The following is an 18,480-nucleotide window of genomic DNA, read 5'->3' as shown; positions in this document are numbered from 1 at the left end:
TGTCAGAGACAAAGTCATGGACACTGAATCTATTTGGAAACCTAAAAAGGTTACTCTTGTCTGAGGAATCAAAGAACTCTTTGGTAAATTGATCCTCCTACCATGTCTTTGAAGAAACAACACAAGTTGATTCGTATGAGATTCTGCAGAATGTGAAGACTGTGCAAGTACCAAGATATTGTCCAAATAAGGAAATACCGCAATACCCTGTTCTCTGATTACAGAGAGAAGGGCACCGAGAACCTTCGAAAAGATCCTTGGTGCTGTTGCTAGACCAAATGGAAGAGCAATAAACTGGTAATGTTTGTCTAGAAAAGAGAATCTCAGAAACTGAAAGTGATCTGGATGAATTAGAATATGCAGGTATGCATCCTGTAAGTCTATTGTAGACAAATAATGCCCTTGCTGAACAAAAGGCAGAATAGTTCTTATAGTCACCATTTTGAATGTTGGAATCCTTACATAACGATTCAATATTTTTAGATCCAGAACCGGTCTGAAAGAATTCTCTTTCTTTGGTACGATGAATAGATTTGAATAAAACCCCAGACCCTGTTCCAGAACAGGAACTGGTATAATTACCCCAGCTAACTCTAGGTCTGAAACACATTTCAGAAACGCCTGAGCCTTCACTGGATTGACTGGAATGCGTGAGAGAAAGAATCTTCTCACAGGCGGCCTTACTTTGAAACCTATTCTGTACCCTTGCGAAACAATGTTCTGAATCCAAAGATTGTGAGCCGAATTGATCCAAACATCTTTGAAAAATCGTAACCTGCCCCCTACCAGCTGTGCTGGAATGAGGACCGCACCTTCATGCGGATTTAGGGGCTGGTTTTGACTTTCTGGAAGGCTTGGATTTATTCCAGACTGGATTAGGTTTCCAACCGGAAACTGTTCCTTTAGGGGAAGGATCGGGCTTCTGCTCCTTATTCTGACGAAAGGAACGAAAACGATTAGCAGCCCTGTAATTACCTTTAGATTTTTTGCCCTGAGGCAAAAAGGCACCCTCTCCTCCAGTAACAGTTGAAATTATAGAATCCAACTGAGAACCAAACAACTTATTACCTTGGAAAGAGAGAGAAAGCAAAGTTGACTGAGATGTCATATCTACATTCCAGGATTTAAGCCATAAAGCTCGTCTAGCTAAAATAGCTAAAGACATATACCGGACATCAACTCTAATGATATCAAAGATGGCATCACAGACAAAGTTATTAGCGTGTTGAAGAAGTTTAACAATGCTATATGTATTATGATCTGTCACTTGTTGCGCTAAAGCTTCCAACCAGAAAGTGGAAGCTGCAGCAACATCAGCCAAAGAGATAGCAGGTCTAAGTAGATTACCTGAACATAAATAAGCTTTTCTCAAAAAAGATTCAATTTTCCTATCTAAAGGATCTTTAAACGAAGTGCTATCTGCCGTAGGAATAGCAGTACGTTTGGCTAGAGTAGAGATAGCCCCATCGACTTTAGGGATTTTATCCCAAAACTCCAATCTATCAGATTGCACAGGGTACAATTTCTTAAACCTTGGAGAAGGAGTAAATGAAGTACCCAGACTATCCCATTCCCTAGCAATCACATCTGAGATAGCATCAGGAACTGGAAAAACTTCCGGAATTAACACATGAGGTTTATAAACCTTAAACGTTTAGCAGTTTTAGTATCAAGAGGACTGGACTCCTCCATATCTAAAGCAATCAAAACTTCTTTAAGTAATGAACGAATAAACTCCATCTTAAATAAATATGAAGATTTATCAGTATCAATATCTGTAGTAGAATTTTCTGAACCGGAAAAAACCTCATCAGAAACAGATAAGTCAGAATGATGGCGGTCACCTAAAAATTCATCTGAAAAATGAGAAGTTTTGAAAGACCCTTTACGTTTACTGGAAGGAGGAATAACAGACTTAGAAACAAATTCTTTAACATTAACAGGAACATCCTGAACAATAGATGTTGAAGGAACAACAACAGGTAAAGGATTATTACTAATGGAAACACAATCTGCATTGGAAAGTTTATCATGACAGCTTTCACAAACTACAGCTGGAGGAACAGTTACCACAAGTTTACAACATATGCACTTAACTTTGGTAGAACCAGCATCGGGCAGCGTCTGTCCATTAGAGGATTTTGATCCAGGGTCAGGAAGAGACATCTTGCAATATGTAATAGAAAAAACAACATATAAAGCAAAATTATCAAATTCCTTAAATTACAGTTTCAGGAATGGGAAAGAATGCAAAATAATAAGCTTCTAGAAACCAGAAGCAATGAAAGAGAAATGTTAAAATAATGTGAGTAAAAAAAGACGCCCACATTTTTTTGGCGCAAAAAAATGTCTGAATACGCATGCGTAACAGAATACAACTTCCGGAGTAATTGCGTCGCCGGAAATGACAAAATATTTAGCGCCAAAAAAGTACGCGCCAAAAATGACGTAATAAAAAGAAACATTTTCTGCCCCCGCGAGCCTAACAGCATGCAGGAAAAAATAGCCAAATGAAATTTTTCAAGGTAAGAAAAAAATAACTAAATGCATTATCCCAATAATGAAACTGACAGTCTGTATTGAAAAGGAATACTGATTATCCTGAATCAAGGCAAATATAAGTTTATATACATATATATTTAGAACTTTACATATAAAGTGCCCAACCATAGCGTAGAGTGTCACAAAAAATAAGACATACTTACCCCAGGACACTTCTCTACATATAGCAGATAGCCAAACCAGTACTGAAATGAGAATCAGTAGAGGTAATGGTATATAAGAGTATATCGTCGATCTGAAAAGGGAGGTATGAGAAGAAATCTCTACGACCGATAACAGAGAACCTATGAAATAGATCCCCTAGAGGTAGACCATTGTATTCAAATAGGTAATACTCTCTTCACATCCCTCTGATATTCACTGCACTCTGAGAGGAAAACCGGGCTTCAACCTGTTGCGAAGCGCATATCAATGAAGAATCTTAAGCACAAACTTACTTCACCACCTCCACGGGAGGCAAAGTTTGTAAAAACTGAATTGTGGGTGTGGTGAGGGGTGTATTTATAGGCATTTTGAGGCTCGGGAAACTTTGCCCCTTCTGGTAGGAATGTATATCCCATACGTCACTAGCTCATGGACTCTTGCTAATTACATGAAAGAAATAATGGTATTTTTAGAAAGTCAATTTAATGGCGAGAAAAACTGAATATAATATGTGTGGGTAAATGAGTAAGAGGAAAATTACAGCTTAACACAAACACTGTAGAAATGTATAAATAGCCCTGGTCCCAAACGGTCAGAAAATTTAAAAGTGCTGTTGCCACTAAGAGGTTAAACATTTGAGGTCCAATAGTGGCCTCCTGTGTTCTTTTAAGAAGGTTTCCTTGTGGACAGGCATTCTATACTAATGTTGTCAGTTATGTTTGTTGCTTATGCTTTAATTTTGTGGAACAAAATGTCTTAAAGGGACAGACAAGTAAAAATTCACTTGCATGATTCAAGGGCATGCAATTTTAAACAACATTCGAATTTACTTTTAGCATCAAATTTGCTTTGTTCTCTTGGTATTCTTTGTTCATATGCTAATTTCTAAGCCCTTGAAGGCCGCTACTGATCTCCGTGAATTTAGTTTTTCACAGTTAGACTCTGCTAGTTCATGTGTGTCAGAGATAACATTGTGCTCACTCTCGTAGTTATTTATAAATCAGCACTGATTGGCTAAAATGCATGTCTGTCAAAAGGACTGAGATTAGGGGCAGTCTGCAGAGGCTTAGTTACAAGGTAATCACAGAGGTAAAACGTGTATTAATACAACCGTGTTGGTTATACAAAACTGGGGAATGTGTAATAAATGGTTTATCTATCTTTTTAAACAAAAAATGTTGGTGTAGCCTTCCCCTTTAAGACCTTTATTATTCTTGTACTGGACTGTGTAGTTCATTATGTTTTTCTACTGTATTGTAATCTTCTTTGTCTATTTTTATACTTTTGTATGCAAGATTTAAAAACCTAATTTAAAAAGAAATAATAAATTGTAAAGGAGCTTTGGATAATTGTTACAAGAGGTGCTTCTAGCAGAGACTCAGGTACCATGGGTACATTTCTTAGAAATAAATATTAAGACAGAAATGAGCTAACCCTTAATAAGACTGTATTATGATCATAGACTTGTAAGCTCTACAATAGTTTAGTGGAGAATTTGATCTTAAAAATTGATAGAACTCAGGACTTGCAGGGATTCTAAAAGAAGGCTTAACTTAATTTGCAATATAATTATTCCAGATAAAAAAATAATGGACCTTTTCTATGCATGATAACTAGAACAGGAAGATCTAGCTGCTATAACCATAGCTGTTTAATCAACCAGGCCATCTTCATTAAAAGGACACTACTGTAAAAAGAAAAAAAAAAGAAACCATCTGATTTTAGAAACAGTTACTAAAAACACAAGGCTGCCCTCATACCCAGATCTAAAACCTCTTCAGCTATGAAATCTCCTTAGGTATGGAGGGGAAAGAATGACCTTAGTCCTGCATACTCTACTACAGACATGACTAAGAGTGGGGAGGGCAGTAAGGGGAAACACATACAATTATATTAGGGAGGTCAGTTCCTGTCTATTCCCCTCAAGAGAGGTGTCATTACTGAATATTATCTAGGGTAATTTGTCATCTGCAATAGGAAAGGAGTATTTTATACATCAGTAATGGACAACCAGGATCGTTCAAAATGTGTCATATGTCCCCCCAACCTCCACTCAGAGACCTCAAAAAGGCTGTTCTATATTCTAAACATTTAAAATCTAGAGAAAAAGTTTCCAAACCTATTTAGTGAGAAGGTGAGTGGAACATGGGAAGAAAATGCAGCTGAGCTAAAAAAGAATATGCATGTTAACTGGGGAAATATACAGAACATGGTTGTGAACACGTGTATTATATATAATTTTACAAAGTTGTATACATAAGTTAAAAGGAAAATAAATACATTAATATGGATGCTAAAGTAGGAGTATATTGCCAAACATACCTGCTTTCATCAAGCTCCGTATCATGAATGGTGTTATCATAGTCACCTTCTGAGCCACTGTTTTGTTTTTCTATTTTTGAACCCTAAAGTGAGCAAAGAATTATAGTTGCATAAAGTTTATGTCCCAAAATTTAACAAATGTGTACAGCATGATCAAGATCACAAATCAAATGCCACAGTAAGATGATCTTGAAGCAGTTTGCTGCAAAATGGAAACCTTCATCTCGTCTTGCATCTAATCTGTATAATCCATAAAGTATAGCACACGTATGATGGTTATATTACAATACATCACTACCCTAACAAAACATGAGGTTACCAAGGTAAAAAAACATAATTTATGTAAGAACTTACCTGATAAATTCATTTCTTTCATATTAGCAAGAGTCCATGAGCTAGTGACGTATGGGATATACATTCCTACCAGGAGGGGCAAAGTTTCCCAAACCTCAAAATGCCTATAAATACACCCCTCACCACACCCACAAATCAGTTTAACGTATAGCCAAGAAGTGGGGTGATAAGAAAAAAAAGTGCGAAAGCATAAAAAATAAGGAATTGGAATAATTGTGCTTTATACAAAAAAATCAAAACCACCACAAAAAAGGGTGGGCCTCATGGACTCTTGCTAATATGAAAGAAATGAATTTATCAGGTAAGTTCTTACATAAATTATGTTTTCTTTCATGTAATTAGCAAGAGTCCATGAGCTAGTGACGTATGGGATAATGACTACCCAAGATGTGGATCTTCCACGCAAGAGTCACTAGAGAGGGAGGGATAAAATAAAGACAGCCAATTCCGCTGAAAAATAATCCACACCCAAAATAAAGATTAAATGAAAAAAACTGAAATTATAAGCAGAAGATTCAAACTGAAACAGCTGCCTGAAGTACTTTTCTACCAAAAACAGCTTCAGAAGAAGAAAACACATCAAAATGGTAGAATTTAGTAAAAGTATGCAAAGAAGACCAAGTTGCTGCTTTGCAAATCTGATCAACCGAAGCTTCATTCCTAAACGCCCAGGAAGTAGAAACTGACCTAGTAGAATCAGCTGTAATCCTTTGAGGCGGAGTTTTACCCGACTCGACATATGCATGATGAATTAAAGATTTCAACCAAGATGCCAAAGAAATGGCAGAGGCCTTCTGACCTTTCCTAGAACCGGAAAAGATAACAAATAGACTAGAAGTCTTTCAGAAATTCTTAGTAGTTTCAACATAATATTTCAAAGCTCTAACTACATCCAAAGAAGGCAATGATCTCTCCTTAGAATTCTTAGGATCAGGACATAATGAAGGAACCACAATTTCTCTACTAGTGTTGTTAGAATTCACAACCTTAGGTAAAAATTTAAAAGAAGTTCGCAACACCGCCTTATCCTGATGAAAAATCAGAAAAGGAGACTCACAAGAAAGAGCAGATAATTCAGAAACTCTTCTAGCAGAAGAGATGGCCAAAAGAAACAAAACTTTCCAAGAAAGTAATTTAATGTCTAATGAATGCATAGGTTCAAACGGAGGAGCTTGAAGAGCCCCCAGAACCAAATTCAAACTCCAAGGAGGAGAAATTGACTGAATGACAGGTTTTATACGAACCAAAGCTTGTACAAAACAATGAATATCAGGAAGATTAGCAATATTTCTATGAAAAAGAACAGAAAGAGCAGAGATTTGTCCTTTCAAGGAACTTGCAGACAAACCTTTATCCAAACCATCCTGAAGAAACTGTAAAATTCTCGGTATTCTAAAAGAATGCCAGGAAAAGTGATGAGAAAGACACCAAGAAATGTAAGTCTTCCAGACTCTATAATATATCTTCCTAGATACAGATTTACGAGCCTGTAACATAGTATTAATCACAGAGTCAGAGAAACCTCTTTGACTAAGAATCAAGCGTTCAATCTCCATACCTTTAAATTTAAGGATTAGAGATCCTGATGGAAAAAAAGGACCTTGCGACAGAAGGTCTGGTCTTAACGGAAGAGTCCATGGTTGGCAAGAGGCCATCCGGACAAGATCCGCATACCAAAACCTGTGAGGCCATGCTGGAGCCACCAGCAGAACAAACGAGCATTCCTTCAGAATCTTGGAGATTACTCTTGGAAGAAGAACTAGAGGCGGAAAGATATAGGCAGGATGATACTTCCAAGGAAGTGACAATGCATCCACTGCTTCAGCTTGAGGATCCCTGGATCTGGACAGATACCTGGGAAGTTTCTTGTTTAGATGGGAAGCCATCAGATCTATTTCTGGAAGTCCCCACATTTGAACAATCTGAAGAAAAACCTCTGGGTGAAGAGACCATTCGCCCGGATGTAACGTTTGGCGACTGAGATAATCCGCTTCCCAATTGTCTATACCTTGGATATGAACCGCAGAAACTAGACAGGAGCTGGATTCCGCCCATACCAGTATTCGAGATACTTCTTTCATAGCTAGAGGACTGTGAGTCCCTCCTTGATGATTGATGTATGCCACAGTTGTGACATTGTCTGTCTGAAAACAAATGAACGATTCTCTCTTAAGAAGAGGCCATGACTGAAGAGCTCTGAAAATTGCACGGAGTTCCAAAATATTGATTGGTAATCTCACCTCCTGAGATTCCCAAACCCCTTGTGCTGTCAGAGACCCCCAAACAGCTCCCCAACCTGTCAGACTTGCATCTGTTGAAATTACAGTCCAGGTCGGAAGAACAAAAGAAGCCCCCTGAACTAAACGATGGTGATCTGTCCACCACGTCAGAGAGTGTCGTACAATCGGTTTTAAAGATATTAATTGAGATATCTTTGTGTAATCCCTGCACCACTGGTTCAGCATAAAGAGCTGAAGAGGTCGCATGTGAAAACGAGCAAAGGGGATCGCGTCCGATGCAGCAGTCATAAGACCTAGAATTTCCTGGCATAAGGCTACCGAAGGGAATGATTGTGATTGAAGGTTTCGACAAGCTGAGATCAATTTTAGACGTCTCTTGTCTGTCAGAGACAGAGTCATGGACACTGAATCTATCTGGAAACCTAAAAAGGTTACCCTTGTTTGAGGAATCAATGAACTTTTCGGTAAATTGATCCTCCAACCATGATCTTGAAGAAACAACACAAGTCGATTCGTATGAGATTCTGCTAAATGTGAAGACTGAGCAAGTACCAAGATATCGTCCAAATAAGGAAATACCACAATACCCTGTTCTCTGATTACAGACAGAAGGGCACCGAGAACCTTTGTAAAAATTCTTGGAGTTGTTGCTAGGCCAAACGGCAGAGCCACAAACTGGTAATGCTTGTCTAGGAAAGAGAATCTCAGAAACTGATAGTGATCTGGATGAATCGGAATATGCAGATATGCATCCTGTAAATCTATTGTGGACATATAATGCCCTTGCTGAACAAAAGGCAGGATAGTCCTTATAGTTACCATTTTGAATGTTGGTATCCTTACATAACGATTCAATATTTTAAGATCCAGAACTGGTCTGAAGGAATTCTCCTTCTTTGGTACAATGAAGAGATTTGAATAAAACCCCAGCCCCTGTTCCAGAACTGGAACTGGCATAATTACTCCAGCCAACTCTAGATCTGAAACACATTTCAGAAATGCTTGAGCCTTCGCTGGATTTACTGGGACACGGGAAAGAAAAAATCTCTTTGCAGGAGGCCTTATTTTGAAGCCAATTCTGTACCCTTCTGAAACAATGTTTTGAATCCAAAGATTGTGAATTGAATTGATCCAAATTTCTTTGAAAAATCGTAATCTGCCCCCTACCAGCTGGGCTGGAATGAGGGCCGCACCTTCATGTGGACTTGGGAGCTGGCTTTGGATTTCTAAAAGGCTTGGATTTATTCCAGACTGGAGATGGTTTCCAAACTGATACCGCTCCTGAGGGTGAAGGATCAGGCTTTTGTTCCTTATTGTGACGAAAGGAACGAAAACGATTATTAGCATGTTGAAGAAGATTAATAATGCTATGAGAATTATGATCTGTTACTTGTTGCGCTAAAGCTTCTAACCAAAAAGTTGAAGCTGCAGCAACATCCGCTAAAGATATAGCAGGTCTAAGAAGATTACCTGAACATAAGTAAGCTTTTCTTAGAAAGGATTCAATCTTCCTATCTAAAGAATCCTTAAAGGAAGTACTATCTGCCGTAGGAATAGTAGTAAGTTTAGCAAGAGTAGAGATAGCCCCATCAACTTTAGGGATTTTGTCCCAAAATTCTAATCTGTCAGATGGCACAGGATATAATTGCTTAAAATGTTTAGAAGGAGTAAATGAATTACCCAAATTATTCCATTCCCTGGAGATTACTTCAGAAATAGCATCAGGGACAGGAAAAACTTCTGGAATAACTACAGGAGATTTAAAAACCTTATTTAAACGTTTAGATTTAGTATCAAGAGGACCAGAATCCTCTATTTCTAATGCAATTAAGACCTCTTTAAGTAAAGAACGAATAAATTCCATTTTGAACAAATATGAAGATTTATCAGCATCAACCTCTGAGACAGAATCCTCTGAACCAGAGGAACCACTATCAGAATCAGAATGATGATGTTCATTTAAAAATTCATCTGAAAAATGAGAAGTTTTAAAAGACCTTTTACGTTTACTAGAAGGGGGAATAACAGACATAGCCTTCTTAATGGATTTAGAAACAAAATCTCTTATGTTAACAGGAACACTGTGAGTATTAGATGTTGACGGAACCGCAACAGGTAATGTAACATTACTAAAGGAAATATTATCTGCATTAACAAGTTTGTCATGACATTCATTACAAACAACAGCTGGAGGAACAGATACCACAAGTTTACAACAGATACACTTAACTTTGGTAGATCCAGCACCAGGCAGCGTTTTTCCAGAAGTATCTTCTGACTCAGTGTCAATCTGGGACATCTTGCAATATGTAATAGAAAAAACAACATATAAAGCAAAATTGATCAAATTCCTTAAATGACAGTTTCAGGAATGGGGAAAAATGCCAGTGAACAAGCTTCTAGCAACCAGAAGCAATAAATAATGAGACTTAAATAATGTGGAGACAATAGTTACGCCCATATTTTTTAGCGCCAAAAATGACGCCACATCCGGAACGCCGACACTTTTGGCGCAAAAAACGTAAAAAATGACGCAAATTTTTTTGCGCCAAAAAAGTCCGCGCCAACAACGACGCAATAAAATGAAGCATTTTCAGCCCCCGCGAGCCTAACAGCCCACAGGAAAAAAAGCTGAATTTTAAGGTAAGAAAAAAATTGATTGATTCATATGCATTATCCCAAATATGAAACTGACTGTCTGAAATAAGGAACGTTGAACATCCTGAGTCAAGGCAAATAAATGTTTGAATACATATATTTAGAACTTTATATAAAAGTGCCCAACCATAGCTTAGAGTGTCACAGAAAATAAGACATACTTACCCCAGGACACTCATCTACATGTAGTAGAAAGCCAAACCAGTACTGAAACGAGAATCAGTAGAGGTAATGGTATATATAAGAGTATATCGTCGATCTGAAAAGGGAGGTAAGAGATGAATCTCTACGACCGATAACAGAGAACCTATGAAATAGACCCCGTAGAAGGAGATCATTGAATTCAAATAGGCAATACTCTCCTCACATCCCTCTGACATTCACTGCACGCTGAGAGGAAAACCGGGCTCCAACCTGCTGCGGAGCGCATATCAACGTAGAATCTAGCACAAACTTACTTCACCACCTCCATAGGAGGCAAAGTTTGTAAAACTGATTTGTGGGTGTGGTGAGGGGTGTATTTATAGGCATTTTGAGGTTTGGGAAACTTTGCCCCTCCTGGTAGGAATGTGTATCCCATACGTCACTAGCTCATGGACTCTTGCTAATTACATTTAAGAAAATAAATTTTACAATATCATTCCACCGTTCAAAAAGGCCCCAATTAAAGGAACAAGATACTGAAAAACATAATTTATGTAAGAACTTACCTGATAAATTAATTTCTTTCTTATTGGCAAGTGTCCATGAGCTAGTGACGTATGGGATATACAATCCTACCAGGAGGGGCAAAGTTTACCAAACCTCAAAATGCTTATAAATACACCCCTCACCACACCCACAATTCAGTTTAACGAATAGCCAAGCAGTGGGGTGATAAAGAAAGGAGTAGAAAGCATCAACAAAAGAAATTTGGAAATAATTGTGCTTTATACAAAAAATCATAACCACCATAAAAAGGGTGGGCCTCATGGACTCTTGCCAATATGAAAGAAATGAATATCAGGTAAGTTCTTACATAAATTATGTTTTCTTTCATGTAATTGGCAAGAGTCCATGAGCTAGTGACGTATGGGAAAGCAATACCCAAGATGTGGAACTCCACGCAAGAGTCACTAGAGAGGGAGGGATAAAAATAAAAACAGCCATTTTCCGCTGAAAAAATTAATCCACAACCCAAAAAAATAAGTTTATTCTCATAAATGAAAGAAAAAAGCTTAAATCAAAAGCAGAAGAATCAAACTGAAACAGCTGCCTGAAGAATTTTTCTACCAAAAACTGCTTCTGAAAAAGCAAATACATCAAAAAGGTAGAATTAATAAATGTATGCAAAGAGGACCAAGTTTGCACTTTGCAAATCTGATCAACTGAAGCTTCATTCTTAAAGGCCCACGAAGTGGAGACTGATCTAGTAGAATGAGCTGTAATTCTCTGAGGCGGGGCCTGACCCGACTCCAAATAAGCTTGATGAATCAAAAGTTTCAACCAAGAAGCCAAGGAAATAGCAGAAGCCTTCTGACCTTTCCTAGGACCAGAAAATAAAACAAATAGACTGGAAATCTTTCTGAAATCTTTAGTAGCTTCCACATAGTATTTCAAAGCTCTTACCACATTCAAAGAATGTAAGGATCTTTCCAAAGAATTCTTAGGATTAGGACACAAGGCAGGGACAATAATTTCTCTATTAATGTTGTTAGAATTCACAACCTTAGGTTAAAAATTGAAAAGAAGTGCGCAAAACTGCCTTATCCTGATGAAAAATCAGAAAAGGAGGCTCACAAGAAAGAGCAGATAGCTCAGAAACTCTTCTAGCAGAAGAGATAGCCAAAAGGAACAACACTTTCCAAGAAAGAAGTTTAATGTCCAAAGAATGCATAGGCTCAAATGGAGGAGCCTGTAAAGCCTTCAGAACCAAATTAAGACTCCAAGGAGGAGAAATTGATTTAATGACAGGCTTAATACGAACTAAAGCCTGTACAAAACAGTGAATATCTGGAAGCATAGCAATCTTTCTGTGAAATAAAACAGAAAGAGCAGAGATTTGTCCCGTCAAGGAACTTGCAGACAAACCCTTATCCAAACCATCCTGAAGAAACTGTAAAATTCTAGGAATTCTAAAAGAATGCCAAGAGAATTTATGAGAAGAACACCATGAAATATAAGTCTTCCAAACTCTATAATAAATCTTTCTAGAGACAGATTTACGAGCTTGTAACACAGTATTAATCACCGAGTCAGAGAAACCTCTATGACTTGGTACTAAGCTTTCAATTTCCATACCTTCAAATTTAATGATTTGAGATCCTGATGGAAAAACGGACCTTGAGACAGTAGGTCCGGCCTTAATGGAAGTGGCCAAGGCTGGCAACTGGACATCCGAACCAGATCCGCATACCAAAACCTGTGTGGCCATGCTGGAGCCACCAGCAACACAAACGATTGTTCCATGATGATTTTGGAGATCACTCTTGGAAGGAGAACTAGAGGCGGGAAAATGTAAGCAGGATGATAACACCAAGGAAGTGTGAGCGCATCCACTGCTTCCGCCTGAACATCCCTGGACCTGGACAGGTATCTGGGAAGTTTCTTGTTTAGATGAGAGGCCATGAGATCTATCTCTGGAAGACCCCACATCTGAACAATCTAAGAAAACACATCTGTATGGAGAGACCACTCCCCTGGATGTAAAGTCTGACGGCTGAGATAATCCGCCTCCCAATTGTCTACACCTGGGATATGCACCGCAGAGATTAGACAGGAGCTGGATTCCGCCCAAGCAAGTATCAGAGATACTTCTTTCATAGCTTGGGGACTGTGAGTCCCACCCTGATGATTGACATATGCCACTGCTGTGATATTGTCTGTCTGAAAACAAATGAACGGTTCTCTCTTTAACAGAGGCCAAAACTGAAGAGCTCTGAGAATTGCACGGAGTTGTAAAATATTTATTGGTAATCTCGCCTCTTGAGATTTCCAAACCCCTTGTGCTGTCAGAGATCCCCAAACAGCTCCCCAACCTGAAAGACTCTCTTCTGTTGTGATCACAGTCCAGGTTGGCCGAACAAAAGAAGCCCCTTGAACTAAACGATGGTGATCTATCCACCACGTCAGAGAGTGTCGTACATTGAGATTTAAGGATATTAATTGTGATATCTTCGTATAATCCCTGCACCATTGGTTCACCATACAAAGCTGTAGAGGTCTCATGTGAAAACGAGCAAAGGGGATTGCGTCCGATGCTGCAGTCATGAGACCTAAAACTTCCATGCACATAGCGACTGAAGGGAATGACTGAGACTGAAGGTGCCGGCAGGCTGCAACCAATTTTAAACATCTCTTGTCTGTTAGAGACAGAGTCATGGACACTGAATCTATCTGGAAGCCTAAAAAGGTGACCCTTGTCTGAGGAATCAAGAAACTTTTTGGTAAATTGATCCTCCAACCATGTTTCCGAAGAAACAACACTAGTTGATTTGTGTGAGATTCTGCTGAATGTAAAGACTGAGCTAGTACCAAGATATCGTCCAAATAAGGAAACACTGCATACCCTGTTCTCTGATTACAGAGAGTAGGGCACCTAGAACCTTTGAAAAGATTCTTGGAGCTGTTGCTAGGCCAAATGGAAGAGCAACAAATTGGTAATGCTTGTCTAGAAAAGAGAATCTCAGAAACTGATAATGTTCTGGATGAATCGGAATATGAAGGTATGCATCCTGCCAGTCTATTGTGGACATATAATGTCCTTGCTTAACAAAAGGCAGAATAGTCCTTATAGTCACCATCTTGAAATTTGGTACTCTTACATAACGATTCAAAATTTTCCTTCTTTGGGACAATGAATAGATTTGAATAAAACCCCAAACCTTGTACCTGAAAAGGAACTGGCATGATTACCCCTGAAGACTCCAGGTCTGAAACACACCTCAGGAAAGCCTGAGCTTTTACTGGATTTGCTGGGATACGTGAGAAAAAAAATCTTCTCACAGGAGGTCTTACTCTGAATCCTATTCAATACCCTTGAGAGACAATGCTCTGAATCCATTGATTTTGGACAGAATTTATCCAAATATCCTTGAATAACCTTAATCTGCCCCCTACCAGCTGAGCTGGAATGAGGGCCGCACCTTCATGCGGACTTAGGGGCTGACTTTGGTTTCTTAAATGGCTTGGATTTATTCCAATTTGAGGAAGGCTTCCAATTGGAAACAGATTCCTTGGGGGAAGGATTTAGTTTTTGTTCCTTATTTTGACGAAAGGAACGAAAACGGTTAGAAGCCTTAGCTTTACCCTTAGGTTTTTTATCCTGAGGCAGAAAAACTCCCTTTCCCCCAGTGACAGTTGAAATAATAGAATCCAACTGAGAACCAAATAAATTATTACCTTGGAAAGAAAGAGATAGTAATCTAGATTTATATGTCATATCAGCATTCCAAGATTTAAGCCACAAAGCTCTTCTAGCTAATATAGCTAAAGGCATGGATCTAACATCAATTTTGATATCAAAATATGGCATCACAAATAAAATGATTAGCATATTGCAGTAAGCGAATAATGCTAGATATGTCAGAATCCAATTCTTGTTGCGCTAAATTCTCCAACCAGAAAGTTGATGCAGCCGCAACATCAGCCAAAGAAATTGCAGGTCTGAGAAGATGACCTGAATATAAATAGACCTTCCTTAGATAAGATTCAAGCTTCCTATCTAAAGGATCCTTAAAGGAAGTACTATCTTCCATAGGAATAGTGGTACGTTTAGCAAGAGTAGAAATAGCCCCATCAACTTTGGGGATTTTTTCCCAAAACTCTATAGAATTTGCTGGTAAAGGATACAATTTTTTAAACCTTGAAGAAGGAATAAAAGAAGTACCTGGCTTATTCCATTCCTTAGAAATTATATCAGAAATAGCCTAAGGAATAGGAAAAACCTGGAGAAACCACAGGAGGTTTAAAAACAGCATTTAAACGTTTATTAGACTGAACGTCAAGAGGACTGGTTACCTCAATATCCAAAGTAATTAACACTTCTTTTATTAAAGAACGCATATACTCTATTTTAAATAAATAAGTAGATTTGTCAGTGTCAATGTCTGAGGAAGTTTCTTCTGTATCAGATAGATCCTCATCAGGAGAGGATAAATTATTATGTTGTTGGTCATTTGAAATTTCATCAACTGAATGAGAAGTTTTAAAAGACCTTTTACGTTTATTAGAAGGTGGAAATGCAGACAAAACCTTCTGGATAGAATCAGAAACAAATTCTTTAAAATTCATAGGTATATCATGTACATTAGAAGTACAAGGAACTGCAACTGCCAATGTACTATTACTGATGGACACACTATCTGCATGTAAAAGTTTATCATGACAACTATTACAAATGACATTCAGCGAAATAATTTCCTCAATCTTACAACAAATGCACTTAGCTTTGGTAGAACCGATGTCAGGCAGCAATGTTCCAGCAGAAACGTCTGATGCAGGATCAGATTGTGACATCTTGCAAAATGTAAAAGAAAAAACAACATATAAAGCAAAATGATCAATTTCCTTATACAACAGTTTCAGGAATGGGAAAAAATGCAAATAGCATAGCCCTCTGATAGAGAAAAAGGCAAGAGGCAAACATCAATGGAGTATTAAAATAATTAAAAAGTTTGGCGCCAAGTATGACGCACAACGTAACTGAAAACTTTTTTGGCGCCAATAATAACCGGAAATTACACACTCGCGTCACTAATGACGCAACCGTGTGTAAGGCTTCCGCGTCAACTATGACGCCGGAAATGATGCCAGAAATGACGAAGTTGCGTCATAGATGTGTTTTTGGCGCCAAAAAAATTCTCGCGCCAAGAATGACGCAATAAAAGTTTAGCATTTGGCGCACCCGCGGGCCTAATACCGCCCCAATTTGCAAGAAGTAGTCAATTGAAAAAAAGACTAAACCCCAGGTAAGAAAAAAAAATTCTTAAAAAATGTTTATATTCCCCAAATATGAAACTGAGTCTGCAGAAGGAAATACATGAACCTGACTCATGGCAACTATAAGTACAATACATATATTTAGAACTTTATATAAATGCATAAAGTGCCAAACCATAGCTGAGGTGTCTTAAGTAATAAAAAACATACTTACCAAAAGACACCTATCCACATATAGCAGATAGCCAAACCAGTATTGAAACAGTTATCAGTAGAGGTAATGGTAAATTGAGAGTATATCGTCGATCTGAAAAGGGAGGTAGGAGATGAATCTCTACGACCAATAACAGAGAACCTATGAAATAGACCCCCGTTCGGGAAATCATCGTACTCAATAAGTGATACTCCCTTCACGTCCCTCTGACATTCGCTGTACTCTGAGAGGAATCGGGCTTCAACAATGCTGAGAAGCGCATATCAACGTAGAAATCTTAGCACAAACTTACTTCACCACCTCCATAGGAGGCAAAGTTTGTAAAACTGAATTGTGGGTGTGGTGAGGGGTGTATTTATAGGCATTTTGAGGTTTGGGAAACTTTGCCCCTCCTGGTAGGATTGTATATCCCATATGTCACTAGCTCATGGACTCTTGCCAATTACATGAAAGAAATGTTTCTTTGTTCTGACAAAAAGACAAAGTATTAGTTACCCATTCTGATGGCTTCAACTTTTCCCAATCAAAAATATATTTATTTTAACATGTTTAACTGCAGCATTCATATACTTTACAGAAAATAAATCACTAAAATGGTTACATTTTTTTTAATATATAGTAAAACAATAAAATAAATTGGTGAAGTGTATTTATTCTCATCATTTTAAAGGTGAATCCTTAAAAATAGTTAATATTTGGTTTAGTTTTGTCAAATCATACATAGGAATTGGTAAGGATTAATAAAACCTAATGCAATAAAGGCAATATAAAGACCACGGCTGAAAAAGAAAAAAACAAACACAGATTTAGGCTATTTCCTAATATTATTTACAATTAAATTAAATGTACATTTTAGTGAAATTGTATAGAATAATTTATTGTGTTGTGATTACTCTCTTTATTGATACTTTTCACATTTTATTTTCCTTATTATTTAAAAAAATGTAATTAAAAGAAAATTACTAATTATTTAGGGCTAGATTGTGAGTGGAGCTCCTTTTAAAGCTCCCATTCGTGTGTAATACAAACGTGTACCTAAACAATGACTTTCTTATTTAACAGCAAAACACTTTAGAAATCCCAGAGGTTCACTTAAATGGAGTGTCATGTATTTGCAAAAATAGAATGTCTGAAACCAAATGCACAACCTTTACTTCTTTCCAAAGATATGATGTAGGGGCTATTCGAGAACATGAATGTAGTCATTACAGAAGTACTAACTCATTTGGCATTTTATACGTACAATTAACCCCTAGCCTCACATTCTGAGTGACAGTGCACGAAGCAGGAGAGAATACCAAACCATTGGGTTAATATACAACCAGAAATAAAGCCTCAGTATAATATGCAATCATTCTTTGAGTTGTGTTGTTGACACTGCATGTAAAAAAGAAAGGAAAGGAGTTGCTGCAATGTGCAAGAAGCGTTTCCCTGATGTCCTTCTCCCAAGCTCTCATTATAAGAAAGGAAGCCAGCTGGAATACGGAACCTTTGGTGATGCTCTGTGTAGGGATACTAGAGCCGTGTGAAACTAGCCGAAGCCTAGAGCTGTACTGAGCACTATAATGCACTAGATGTGCAGATATGGTGCATTGTATGTGAAAGGTAGAAGGGCTTAACACAAGCCAAAATAGTTTCAAGTAAGAGAATTCTAAGATAAGTAATGGCTATATTATATTAAGAGTGAATTGTCAGGATACTGCCTCTACTGGTTGACTGCATTAAAGGGACACTTTGATACAGATAGAGCATGCAATTTTAAACAACTTTCTAATTTCTCTTATTATTAAATGTTCTTCGTTCTCTTGCTATCTTTATTTAAAAAACAGGGATGTAAAGCTTAAGAGCCGGACCATTTTTGGTTGAGAAGCTGGGTTATGCTTGCTTATTGGTTTGCTAAATGTAGTCACCAATAAGCAAGCGCTATCCACCGTGCTGAACCTGAAATGGGCTGGCTCCTAAGCTTTAAATTTCTGCTGTTTAAATAAAGATAGCAAAAGAACAAAGAAAATTGATAGTAGGAGTAAATTAGAAAGTTGCTTAAAATTGCATGTTCTATCTGAATCA

The 18,480-nt window shown here is 37.8% G+C and overlaps 1 protein-coding gene across 7 annotated transcripts in view; it reads right to left on the bottom strand.

Annotated features, from left to right (window-relative positions):
- GIT2 (GIT ArfGAP 2) overlaps positions 1-18,480 on the bottom strand; it is a 460,714-nt gene that overhangs the window by 92,958 nt on the left and 349,276 nt on the right. For all 7 annotated transcript variants that reach the window (XM_053702096.1, XM_053702097.1, XM_053702103.1 and 4 more), the window contains one exon: positions 5,029-5,111. In XM_053702096.1, the coding sequence (XP_053558071.1) occupies positions 5,029-5,111 (83 nt within the window). The remainder of the gene's footprint in view (positions 1-5,028; positions 5,112-18,480) is intronic.

Source organism: Bombina bombina, chromosome 2 (assembly GCF_027579735.1).
Source record: "Bombina bombina isolate aBomBom1 chromosome 2, aBomBom1.pri, whole genome shotgun sequence".
Taxonomy (NCBI): domain Eukaryota; kingdom Metazoa; phylum Chordata; class Amphibia; order Anura; family Bombinatoridae; genus Bombina; species Bombina bombina.
Note: the sequence above shows the minus strand (reverse complement) of the source record. Positions and strands in the feature narration are given on the sequence as shown.